Here is a 14,178-nt window from a genome sequence, read left to right on the forward strand (position 1 = left end):
AACGGGCCCGCTGGTACCTGTAGTTCTACTGCAAAAATAATACCCAAATAAAAACAGGACACAGACACCGTGAAAGTATAACTTTATTACATACATACTCCCACACCTGCACCTCACTCCCACCTTCCATTTCCCACACCTGCACCTCACTCCCACCTCTCGCACCTGCACCTCACTCCCACCTTCCACCTCTCACACCTGCACCTCACTCCCACCTTCCACCTCTTACACCTGCACCTCACTCCCACCTTCCACCTCTCACACCTGCACCTCACTCCCACCTCTCACACCTGCACCTCACTCCCACCTTCCACCTCTCACACCTGCACCTCACTCCCACCTTCCACCTCTCACACCTGCACCTCACTCCCACCTTCCACCTCTCACACCTGCACCTCACTCCCACCTTCCACCTCTTACACCTGCACCTCACTCCCACCTTCCACCTCTCACACCTGCACCTCACTCCCACCTTCCACCTCTCACACCTGCACCTCACTCCCACCTTCCACCTCTTACACCTGCACCTCACTCCCACCTTCCACCTCTCACACCTGCACCTCACTCCCACCTTCCACCTCTCACACCTGCACCTCACTCCCACCTCTCACACCTGCACCTCACTCCAACCTTCAATCTCTCACTCCTGTACCTCACTCCCACCTTCCACCTCTCACACCTGCACCTCACTCCAACCTTCCACCTCTCACACCTGCACCTCACTCCCACCTTCCACCTCTCACACCTGCACCTCACTCCCACCTTCCACCTCTCACACCTGCACCTCACTCCCACCTTCCACCTCTCACACCTGCACCTCACTCCCACCTTCCACCTCTCACACCTGCACCTCACTCCCACCTTCCACCTCTCACACCTGCACCTCACTCCCACCTTCCACCTCTCACACCTGCACCTCACTCCCACCTTCCACCTCTCACACCTGCACCTCACTCCCACCTTCCACCTCTCACACCTGCACCTCACTCCCACCTTCCACCTCTCACACCTGCACCTCACTCCCACCTTCCACCTCTCACACCTGCACCTCGCTCCCACCTTCCACCTCTCACACCTGCACCTCGCTCCCACCTTCCACCTCTCACACCTGTACCTCACTCCCACCTTCCATCTCCCCTGCACCTTGCTCCCACCTTCCACCTCTCACACCTGCACCTCACTCCCACCTTCCACCTCTCACACCTGCACCTCGCTCCCACCTTCCACCTCTCACACCTGCACCTCACTCCCACCTTCCACCTCTCACACCTGCACCTCACTCCCACCTTCCACCTCTCACACCTGCACCTCACTCCCACCTTCCACCTCTCACACCTGCACCTCACTCCCACCTTCCACCTCTCACACCTGCACCTCACTCCCACCTTCCACCTCTCACACCTGCACCTCACTCCCACCTTCCACCTCTCACACCTGCACCTCACTCCCACCTTCCACCTCTCACACCTGCACCTCACTCCCACCTTCCACCTCTCACACCTGCACCTCACTCCCACCTTCCACCTCTCACACCTGCACCTCGCTCCCACCTTCCACCTCTCACACCTGCACCTTGCTCCCACTTTCCATCTCTCACACCTGTACCTCGCTCCCTCAGACAGATCATTTCCCCCTAGTACAGTGGGTCCCCCCCTTCCCCTTAGCACAGTGGTTCCCAAACTGTGCGCCGCGGCTCCCTGGGGTGCCGCGGCGCTGTGACAGGGGTGCCGCAGCCTAGCAGCCGCTTGTCCGCTATTTTTTTCTTTTTTCGCCTGTCGTGGGCGGCGCCGGGACGTGCGCGGCGCCGGGACGTGGTGTGCGGAATGTGTCCGCATGTGGCTACGGGAGGGGAGTATGGGCAGCAGGAGGAGGCAGTGAAGCCCGCTCTGTTAGCCGACGCCGGGGCTAGCGGGTGCTGGCAGTACAGTGCGCACAGTTAGGGGAGGGGGGAGGGGTGTCGGAAGGCGAGCCGGAGGGAGAGAGTGCAGGCTGATTACCGCAGCGTGCACAGAGCCGGCACCCGGTGGGGAGGGCGCAGGGGCAGGGAGAGAGTGCAGGCGGCAGCTGCAGCTGGGCAGTGTGGAGTTAGCCGGCGGGGGAGGGAGGAAGAGGAGAGCTGCGGCTGGCCAGTGTGGAGTTAGTCAGCACAGAGAGGAGGGGGGGGGGGGTGTTTGTGTTGGATGTGCTGTGGCTGTGCCCAAAGTTAGCCTGCTCAGGTGCTGGGGGAGTCACCCTGTGGGGAGGGGAGGTGTTATTGTGCAGGTTGTGACAGGGTGCTTTGGGGAACCTGTGACTGGAATCAGCCGGCAGGGGGTGCAGGTGTAAGCAGGTTTCAGTGGCCGAGGAGTGCCCTGGAGTGGCCGAGGAGTGCCCTGGAGTGGCCGAGGAGTGCGCTGGGCAAGGGTCCTGACGGCTGATTGAAGTCCTGGCCGCTGTGACAGAGGAGCTGGCTGAGAAAGTGAGTAAAATATTAATATTAATGTAACCCTTCCTAACTATTACGGTATAGGTTACCTAATAACTGATTGTGCCTCCACCCAGACTAAATGTGAAAAAAGGGCTTGCCTGGGTAAGCCTCCCTTAATCCCCTACTGTAAGTGCACTCCCTTAATTAAATCACACACCACAAATGTTTTACCTGTTCTCTCTTTCAGGATTCTTGGATCCAACTCCAGTTCACAGACACCGGTGGTAAGTATAATTAGTCTAATTTATTGTAAAAACATTACTATCATACTATAATAACATTCTTGCATGTCATTTAAAGAAATATTGTTCATATACTATATCCCTTACAACACCTATACATGAATTTTTCGCATGCAATACAAAAAAATTACCTTCTTTGAGTGACACCCTTAGGTGTTAGAGTGACCCGGGTACTCTTAGTGTGATAGTGCACTTTAGGGACCAAAAACTAGTAAATAACAGTATTTATACATAACATCTTACACCATACTTTAGCTTTAACATTCAGATTTCTTTCTCCCTTTGGTAAACAATATGTAGTTCTGCCTCGGCTTTGTGCAATTCCTGCCTTGTATAATGCTACATATATCTCCTTTCCCTGATATAGGAAAGTATCTTTCTTTCTCTGGTATAAATTTCAAGTCTTTCTCTTAATAAAAGGTAACTCGCAGCTGTACTGTTCTGTAACAAATTGTCTAAAGGGGTGATGTATCCAAAGTTGTATAACAATGTTTCGCTAAGGAAACTGTAGTCTATTATGATCCAAACAAATAAATCTCCTCTAGATCTACTTCTAAATGCCTGTTTTTTTGCTGTCTTTTCCAGTCTTACTTATCCCGTTGTCGTTTCGGTAGAAACACCAAACTTATTGGGGGGTAGTGTCCAGACGAGATATTTAAATATGTAGCTATACACTGGATCCTAATGGATGAATGTTACTATTCCTCAGAGTGAAACACAGCTCTCCCGTGGGGGATATAACGTAGTATGGTCTCTATTTGGGGTTCACTCTGGTGTTTGCTTAAGAAAGAAATTCCTCCACTAATGCGCTCTCAAAGTAGGTCCTCTCGGTCTGACGTACTGCTCGCTGTAGCACTGTATCTCCTATGGCTAAAGGAGTAGTTGTCTAATGTTCCCAAAAGTTCATTACTGCCTCCTTAGTTTTAACTACATCATACAATATCACAGTCAATAATCAATTAACCATGCAGGGCTGGATATTATACTTGAGTTTGTTATGGTTATTACATGCAGTTACCCATATATGAGCATGTGTGTTGCCTCCTTACATTTCAATAGGCTCCCTGAGTAATGCTGTATTCACTCTGTGCCGTTTCCTTGGGCAGCTTTCCTCTCTAATTTATACAGGGTAACTTCCCCCATAAACAAATACAATTTGCAGTCAATGTTTCTTTTCCTTACTCTCTGTAACCAATGTTCTGTATTCTGCTACAATTGTATCTCCTTCTGCTAAAGCACTAAATGTCTTAGCAGTTAATGCCCAGTAAATGTATCTGCCTTGACTGTAGTTACTGAAATGTTTCAATTATGTGGCACAATGTAAGCTTTAAACCTGCCAGACTCTGTATGTTTAAATTAGAGATTTACAGAGTCTATTATGCACCTTCACTTTCTCTTAAGGTATGATCCTAGCTTGGTACTGTCAAATGATTACAGCTCCCTCCTTTATGGCTTCAACACGAAATATGCCATATATTAACAGTTACCTCACAGCACGAGTAGAATAGGCTTGCTTCCCAAACTTCTCTTTTCCTGTAGTATATAAATATATGTATACACTGTTCCCATTGTCTATTCTCTTGTGCAATGACCATCCAGTTTCCATATATATATATATATATATATATATATATATATATATATATATATATATATATATAAGGGGTGAAGAGGTATTACCTCATTACCAGCCTATAGATATGCTGTAAATTCCGATTATAAAATGAAATAACAGGTGCTATTGAGTTAAATGTCTATTTGGGCGCTTTATCCCACAAATTAGAGGCTGCTTAATTTTGTAAAGAGTCAGTGGGTAGTAGCTGTTTGCTGCATTACATAGCCTCACTCGCAGCGTGATGTGACTGACCTCACTTTAAAGAGTTAATGGGCTGAGACTATATGTTGCAGTGCTTTTGTTTCACTTACAGCTTGAGGCGTCTGCGCTGCTTCACTCCTCCTCCTCAGGATTGACAGTCACGACTGGGCTGGCCCCCTCACTGACTCTTAGCTGTGGCTGCGGCAGTGGGAAACGTCAACCCACACTTCCCCTTTTGGTTGCTAGGACGCGTTGCTCGGGGATCCCTTCTCCACGGACCACCCCATCCGCCTCCGCTCTGCTGCCCGATTCTCCAGCCGCCGTTCAGGACGCCACGGCCGCCCCGGCAGCAGCGGCACCTCAGTGACACGGCACCTCCCCTGTCTCCGCCTACGCCCGGGCACAGAGAGCAGGTACACCGACTCAGCGGTCACTTCTGCCTCCGCTGCCCGCTCTCAGCGCCTCTGCTCCGCCAAGTAGGCTCCGTCTGGCACGGCTCCCCCTAGTCTCAACCGCCGCTGTATGTTTACAGCAAGTTTACGGCTCTTAGCGGCGGTGAGCATCAGGGTGCGGGCGCTTGACAGAGGGATCTGCAGGTCTGACAACCGCCGGTAAGGAGCTGTATTTATACTGCTCCAGACTCACGGCTCGTGCCCCCTCTTCCCGCCTAAGCCACGAGCTATCCCCCCTGGTCAGCGGCAATGAAGCGCTCGTGACATTCCAGAGCTTTCTGTCAAGGCTGTCAGTGCCTGACAGAATGCTCATTGACAGCTGTTTCTGAACCTACCCAGCCTCCGCTTTCCCTATGTTACGCTACTGTAATTTAAATGTTGAATACCTATACTCCCATCACTTTGTCATATATATATTTAATAAATAATTACAAATATTTATCACTTCTAAATTCATCTATACACACATTTATAAGTATATATCAAATGCCACCACATTTCTTCAATTAATATATATAAATTACTCATTAATACGCACATAATTATATATATATATATATATATATATATATATATATACATTAGGCATAAAATTTTCCACTTTAGAGTTATAGTAATCATATTACACTAATATGTGATTCTGTATGTGAGATGCTGCATAGGGAAATCTATAGGAGGGGGTGACTTATACCTCCCTCTGAGCACTAGAGACTCTACAGTGCATGCGCAGGACGCCGAAAAAATAGGCGCAGCGCCATTTTTTTGGAGTCCTGTGCATGCTCTGTAGACTCTGGCACTGTGCCAGAATCTCTAGTGTTCAGTGCGCTAGCAGCGGCGGTGGCGGCTACGGGAGAGGAGGGGCCCACACGAACACCAATGGACGCCGGAAAGGTAAGTATCGAAAAAATGGGTGCAGTGTGTGCGGTGCGGCCCCCCTCTGGACCCAGGGGCCCGCACACTCTGCACCAGTGGCGGAACTAGCGAGCGGTGGGCCCAGGTGCGACAAAATGCTTTACCCCCCCATCCCATCCAAGTCCACCCCCTCACCCCTGGAGAGGATCTGGTGAGGGGAATTTGCTCAGGGCCAGGGAAATGGATACCTAGCAACAGTGCTGTAACTAGACATTTTAGCGCTGTGTGCAAGAAACGGCATCGGAGCCCCATACAATGTAAAACAGGGGCAATGCAATTACACCAGGTAGAGCCCCTTTTACACATTACGCCGGACAGATTCCCCTTTTTATACATTACGGCAGACAGCTTCCCCCTTTTTTACACATTACGGCAGACAGACAGAATATATATAGACAGACAGATAGAGAGATAGATAGAACAGATTATACTTGCAGTCTCCACTGGAAGTCAGGCTCCTCGATGCAGACAGTCACTGTCAGGCAGCCGCAGATCCCGGGCAGGGGAGAAGAAGGAAGAGGGAGGGGACTCAGGAGTGGAGCAGGGCACTGTAATTGGTGGAGGCGCTGCTGCAGCTGCCCCTCTCCTTCCCAGCATTCACAGCGGTGGAGGGCAGCCTATGGTGAAGGAAAGGGACAGCAGCAGCAGCAGCGCCTCCACCAATTACAGTGCGCTGCTCCGGCTCCCTCCTCCACCTTCCCCCCTCGTGGCGCAGCGCTCCTCTCCTCGGCGGACAGCGGCATGTAAAAAAGGGACAGTTCGGTAATTATTTCGGCTTAAGGGTGCCTTGAAAAAGTCAGGAAGACCCAAAGGGTGCCTTGGACTAAAAAAGTTTGGGAACCACTGCCTTAGCATAAAATAGCCCCCTCCCCACAGACAGATCATCATCCCTCCCACCTGGTACAGAAAATGCCCCATTCCCCTGAGACAGATCTCCCCCTATCAGCCAGTGCAGCTCACAGACAGAACCTTCTCCTGGCGGGTGTAGTATGCTTGACCGGCGGTCAGCATACCGACACCGGGATACCGGCAGCAGAATCCCGACAGAGTGGGGTGAGTGCAGCAAGCCCCTTGTGTGCTCGCTGCGGTCGCCAAGGGTTCTATTCCCACTCTATGGGTCTCGTGGACACCCACGAGTGGGATAAGTCCCTGTTGGTCGGCATGCCGACTGTCCGGATTGTGAGGGGACAGGATGTAGGGGGGAGGTTATGTGACCGCCGGTCACATGAATACCTCCTTTCCTGGTATATGGGGGTAAGCTCCATTGGTTCTGGTGGGCAGCGGCAGGCAGAGAAGGATATAACACAAGGCAACCAAGGCAGCTGCTTAGGGCCCTGTGGTTCCCAGGGGGGCATGCTGATAAGGCTGTATGGAAGACATTTCCGGTGGACTTGCATCCTCTGCAGAAATTGTCAGAGCATTGGGCTGGCTGAATACTCCAGGCTGCCAGTGATGAGACAGTGCATGCCTGTGTCTCCAGTACTGCAGTATTGTGCGTGTGACCCATCACAACACACGTGTTTATGACGTCAGACGAGGAGAGAGGAGGCGCAGAGAAAAACATGAGCTCTTCCAGTGTATAACATCCGCCTACTTCAAATTCCAACCAGGCGGGATGGGGTGGGGGAGGGGGTTAGGCTGTACAGTGTATAACATCCACCTGCTAGAGTCAGTGTGGGGGGGAGGGGGTACACTGTCTGATTATATATCAATATGCTATTATACTCTATTATAAGTACTAAGGTGGATATTCAGGCAGGATCGTAGTTTGGAGAAAATCGCAAGCAGTCACAGTGCGATCACAGTTTGAGCGATAGCGGTGGGTGGGAAGGGGCTGGCGTTTCGCTGTTGTGGGAGAGCGGTCTGTCCAACGCAGATGTGGCTGGACCCTTTTCGGGGGAGCTGCCTGATGTCACATGCAGGCAGTCTGATTAAGAAAATGGCGGCTGACCTCCTGCATACACAGCCTACCTGCGGATGCCAGGGGTCCTCATTCATTATTGCTTCAGCGATGCGATCACAATTATTTTGCAATGGGATCTGGTCTGCAGATCGACAGTGTCTAGGTCGACAATGTTTAGGTCGACAGTCACTAGGTCGACATGTTTTTAAGGTCGACAGGTCAAAAGGTCGACGTGTTTTTTGTGTTTTTATTTTGAACTTTTTCAAATGTAACAATCCACGTGGGCTACGATTGGGAATAGTAATCTGTGCCAAGCGCAGCGGTAGCGGAGTGAGGCATCTTGCCCGAAGATGCGAGGGGACACAGTACACTAATTGGGGTTCCCGGGCACTGTACTGAGAAAACGACACCAAAAAAACATGAAAAACTCATGTCGACCTTTTGACCTGTTGACCTAGTACATTTCGACCTAGAAACCCTGTCAACCTTCAAACGCTGTTGACCTAGTGACTGTCGACCTAAACATTGTCGACCTAGACACTGTCGATCTGATGATGCACATTCTTTGCGATCGCTGTCTGCCAGTAGGCATGCTGGGAGGCCTTGCCCTGCGCTGGTCGGCCCCCAGCATGTGATAGAAAGGATTGCAGATTCTGCAACCTGAATAACCCCCTATGTGTATAGGTGATTGGGACCTGCCTGCTACAATCAGTGGGGTCACTGATATATAATCAATAAAGTCACACTGACTGAAGAGGGTAATAATGGCTATTATGAAATGCAGTCAGTGAGTGGATGTGGTGCAATCAGTGAAGGGGGAAAGTAATATACTGTCATAGAATACAGGTGTGGTATGGCTTACCGGCGGTCATCATACCAACGCAGGGATCCCGGCGGGGGGTGAGTACAGCAAGCCTCTTGTGGGCTTGCCACGCGCTGTGCTCGCCACGCTGCGGGCTCAGTGGTGATCTGCGGTCGCCATGGGTCTTATTCCAACTCTATGGGTGTCGTGGACACCCACAAGTGGAAATAGTCCCTGTTGGTCGACATGCCGACCATCGGGATAGTGAGGGGTGGGATATTGGGGGTGGTCATGTGACCATCGGTCTCCTGATCGCCGGTCACATGAATACCACCCATAGAATACAAGGAGGAAAAACAACAAATAATTTAAGAGGCATATACTGTATCAGGAACGAAAATATGCTATGGATTGTTTGAGGGAGGGGGCCCCAAATTGCTTAGGGCCCCATGAGGTCTATATCCACCTCTGGTGGTAGGTTAGGAATCACTCACAGCGCCGGTGTCAGAATGGGAGCCGGGCTGAGACGGCACCTGCACAATGAGGGTCATTCCGACTCGTTCGCACGCAGCGGTTTGTCGCTGCGGTGCGAACGGGTCCAGGATGTGCATGTGCGGCAGCCGCACTGCGCATGCGCGGCGTTGCCCGGTGACAGGGGTCGCCGGGTTACGTCGCGGACTACGAAGAAAGCGGTCGCAGAGACGACCGCAAGAAGATTGACAGAGAGAAGGCGTTCCTGGGCATTACCAGACCGTTGCCTGCCGTTTTCGGGGAGTGGAGAAGAAAACGCAGGCGTGTCCAGGAGAACGGAGGGCGGATGTCTGACGTCAACGCCGGCTCCAGCATCGCTGATATCGTCGCACAGGGTAAGTATGTCCAGGGCTAGTCATGTTCTGCTTTAAAAAATGTTAGCTTAGCAGGGCTACAAAAGTGATCGCATTCCTGCTAAGCTAAAATACACTCCCCATAGGCATGGACTAAAAGTTGCTGGCTGCGATCAACTCGGAATGACCACCAGTGTGACTGTGTATTATGCGGAATTGGTCAGATAGTGCTGGCGCGGGGTGGTTCAACTCTCTGCGCAGTATCTGACCAGGCATGAGAGGGGTGCCTGACATTAGGATGTGCCTGTGCACACAAGGCACCCCCCGTGCACATGTTTATGCCCCCTCCTCCCCATACCAGTGCTATTAGCCCCGTGAGCCCCCACTCCCCATGTATCTCCCCCTTTCCATGTGTCTGTGCCCTCCCCCATAATAGCAGTGTAATCAGCTCCCACACCCCAATAACTGTCATATTCCCCTGTGCCCCCACTTTCCATAGGTCTCCCCCTATAGCAGTGTCATTAGCCACCTTCCCCCTATGTAACCTTGCTTTATCCTGTGAGGCTGCTGTACTGGGTCAGGGTCATGTAGCTCAATGGGGTCTGAATCTTCATCTCCTTACTGTCACAGAAAGTGAAATTAACACACTTCCTGCCTGTGTGAGCTGAGCACTGACTCACAACCTTCTCCCCCAGGCAGTGTTTGTGACCAGACATTCCCCCCTGCACCCATCCCAATAGTACAGTACCTAGAAAGGGGACAGGCAGCCTGAGGCAGGAGGTGAGCTGCTCTGCAATGTGCCTCAGTATCACTGCTCTGCTGCTGACAATGGCACCTGGGGAGAGCTCCACTTCACAGCTCTTCCACATTATACTGATCCTCCTCCCTGCCAGCACCACTGCTTATATAGGAGAGCTGTGATTGGCTGGCTGCATCATGTGCTTCTCAGTGTATGTCATATCCCCATCTCACCATACTCCATAGCCATCTCACCATATGTCATATCCATCTCAGCATAATCCATAGCCATCTCACCATATGTCATATCCATCTCAGCATACTCCATAGCCATCTCACCATATGTCATATCCCCATCTCACCATACTCCATATCCATCTCAGCATAATTCTTAGCCATCTCAGCATATGTCATATCCATCTCAGCATAATCCATAGCCATCTCACCATATGTTATATCCATCTCAGCATAATCCATAATCATCTCACCATATGTCATAGCCATCTCACCATATGTCATATCCATCTCAGCATAATCCATAGCCATCTCACCATATGTCATATCCCCATCTCACCATACTCCATATCCATCTCAGCATATGTCATATCCATCTCAGCATACTCCATAGCCATCTCACCATATGTCATATCCCCATCTCACCATACTCCATAGCTATCTCACCATATGTCATATCCATCTCAGCATAATCCATAGCCATCTCACCATATGTCATATCCCCATCTCACCATACTCCATAGCCATCTCACCATATGTCATATCCCCATCTCACCATACTCCATATCCATCTCAGCATAATCCATAGCCATCTCACCATATGTCATATCCATTTCAGCATAATCCATAGCCATCTCCGCATAATCCATATCCATCTCAGCATGTCATATCCATCTCAGCATAGTGCATATCCATCTCAGCATATGTCATATCCATCTCAGCATAATCCATATCCATCTCAGCATATGTCATATCCATCTCACCATACTCCATATCCATCTCAGCATATATCATATCCATCTCAGCATATGTCATATCCATCTCAGCATAATCCATATCCATCTCAGCATATGTCATATCCATCTCACCATACTCCATATCCATCTCAGCATATGTCATATCCATCTCAGCATATGTCATATCCATCTCAGCATAATCCATATCCATCTCAGCATATGTCATATCCATCTCACCATACTCCATATCCATCTCAGCATATGTCATATCCATCTCAGCATAATCCATATTCATCTCAGCATACTCCATATCCATCTCAACATAGTCCATAGCAATCTCAGCATACGTCATATCCATCTCAGCATATGTCATATCCATCTCACCATACTCCATATCCATCTCAGCATATGTCATATCCATCTCAGCATACATCATATCCATCTCACCATACTCCATATCCATCTCAGCATATGTCATATCCATCTCAGCATAATCCATATCCATCTCAGCATATGTCATATACATCTCAGCATAATCCATATCCATCTCACCATACTCCATATTCATCTCAGCGTATGTCATATCCATCTCAACATAATCCATAGCCATCTCAGCATGTCATATCCATCTCACCATACTCCATAGCCATCTCAGCATATGTCATATCCATCTCAACATATGTCATATCCATCTCAGCATAATCCATAGCCATCTCACCATATGTCATATCCATCTCACCATACTCCATAGCCATCTCAGCATATGTCATATCCATCTCAGCATAGTCCATATCCATCTCAGCATAATCCATATCCATCTCAGCATATGTCATATCCATCTCACCATACTCCATATCCATCTCAGCATATGTCATATCCATCTCAGCATATGTCATATCCATCTCAGCATAATCCATATCCATCTCAGCATATGTCATATCCATCTCACCATACTCCATATCCATCTCAGCATATGTCATATCCATCTCAGCATAATCCATATCCATCTCAGCATACTCCATATCCATCTCAACATAGTCCATAGCAATCTCAGCATACGTCATATCCATCTCAGCATATGTCATATCCATCTCACCATACTCCATATCCATCTCAGCATATGTCATATCCATCTCAGCATACATCATATCCATCTCACCATACTCCATATCCATCTCAGCATATGTCATATCCATCTCAGCATAATCCATATCCATCTCAGCATATGTCATATACATCTCAGCATAATCCATATCCATCTCACCACACTCCATATTCATCTCAGCGTATGTCATATCCATCTCAGCATAATCCATAGCCATCTCAGCATATGTCATATCCATCTCAACATAATCCATAGCCATCTCAGCATAATACATATCCATCTCACCATACATCATATTCATCTCACCATATGTCATATCCATCTCAGCATAATCCATAGCCATCTCACCATATGTCATATCCATCTCACCATATGTCATATCCATCTCAGCATAATCCATAGCCATCTCACCATTTGTCATATCCATCTCACCATACTCCATAGCCATCTCAGCATATGTCATATCCATCTCAGCATAATCCATAGCCATCTCACCATATGTCATATCCATTTCAGCATAATCCATAGCCATCTCAGCATAATACATATCCATCTCACCATACATCATATTCATCTCACCATATGTCATATCCATCTCACCATATGTCATATCCGTCTCAGCATAATCCATATTAATCTCACCATACATCATATTCATCTCACCATATGTCATATCCATCTCAGCATAATCCATATCCATCTCACCATACATCATATTCGTCTCACCATACATCATATTCGTTTCACCATATGTCATATCCATCTCACCATACATCATATTCGTCTCACCATATATCATAGCCATCTCAGCATAGTCCATATCCATCTCAGCATACTCTATATCCATTTTAGCATAATCCATATCCATCTCACCATACATCATATTCGTATCACAATATGTCATATCCATCTCAGCATAATCCATATCCATCTCAGCATGCTCCATAGCCATCTCAGCATAGTCCAAATCCATCTCCGCATAGTCCATATCCATCTCAGCATAGTCCATATCCGTCTCAGCATATGTCATATCCCCATCTCACCATACTCCATAGCCATCTCAGCATATGTCATATCCATCTCAGCATACTCCATAGCCATCTCACCATATGTCATATCCATCTCAGCATAATCCATAGCCATCTCACCATATGTCATATCCCCATTTTACCATACTCCATAGCCATCTCACCATATGTCTTATCCCCATCTCACCATACTCCATAACCATCTCACCATATGTCATATCCCCATCTCACCATACTCCATATCCATCTCACCATATGTCATATCCCCATCTCACCATACTCCATATCCATCTCACCATATGTCATATCCCCATCTCACCATACTCCATAGCCATCTCAGCATATGTCATATCCATCTCAGCATAATCCATAGCCATCTCACCATATGTCATATCCCCATCTCACCATACTCCATAGCCATCTCACCATATGTCATATCCCCATCTCACCATACTCCATATCCATCTCAGCATAATCCATAGCCATCTCACCATATGTCATATCCATCTCACCATACTCCATATCCATCTCAGCATAATCCATAGCCATCTCACCATATGTCATATCCATTTCAGCATAATCCATAGCCATCTCAGCATAATCCATATCCATCTCAGCATGTCATATCCATCTCAGCATAGTGCATATCCATCTCAGCATATGTCATATCCATCTCAGCATAATCTATATCCATCTCAGCATATGTCATATCCATCTCACCATACTCCATATCCATCTCAGCATATGTCATATCCATCTCAGCATATGTCATATCCATCTCAGCATATGGCATATCCATCTCAGCATAGTCCATATCCATCTCAGCATAATCCATATCCATCTCAGCATATGTCATATCCATCTCAGCATAATCTATATCCATCTCAGCATATGTCATATCCATCTCACCATACTCCA

The 14,178-nt window shown here is 48.3% G+C and overlaps 1 protein-coding gene across 1 annotated transcript in view; it reads left to right on the forward strand.

Annotated features, from left to right (window-relative positions):
• The first annotated feature begins 2,480 nt into the window (after window positions 1-2,480).
• Window positions 2,481-14,178, forward strand: part of LOC135037123 (beta-1,4-galactosyltransferase galt-1-like) — a 39,764-nt gene continuing 28,066 nt past the window's right edge. The window contains exon 1 of the mRNA XM_063954521.1: window positions 2,481-2,691. Within this exon, the coding sequence (XP_063810591.1) occupies window positions 2,630-2,691 (62 nt within the window). The 5' untranslated portion in view covers window positions 2,481-2,629. The remainder of the gene's footprint in view (window positions 2,692-14,178) is intronic.

Source organism: Pseudophryne corroboree, unplaced genomic scaffold (genome assembly GCF_028390025.1).
Source record: "Pseudophryne corroboree isolate aPseCor3 unplaced genomic scaffold, aPseCor3.hap2 scaffold_669, whole genome shotgun sequence".
NCBI lineage: Eukaryota > Metazoa > Chordata > Amphibia > Anura > Myobatrachidae > Pseudophryne > Pseudophryne corroboree.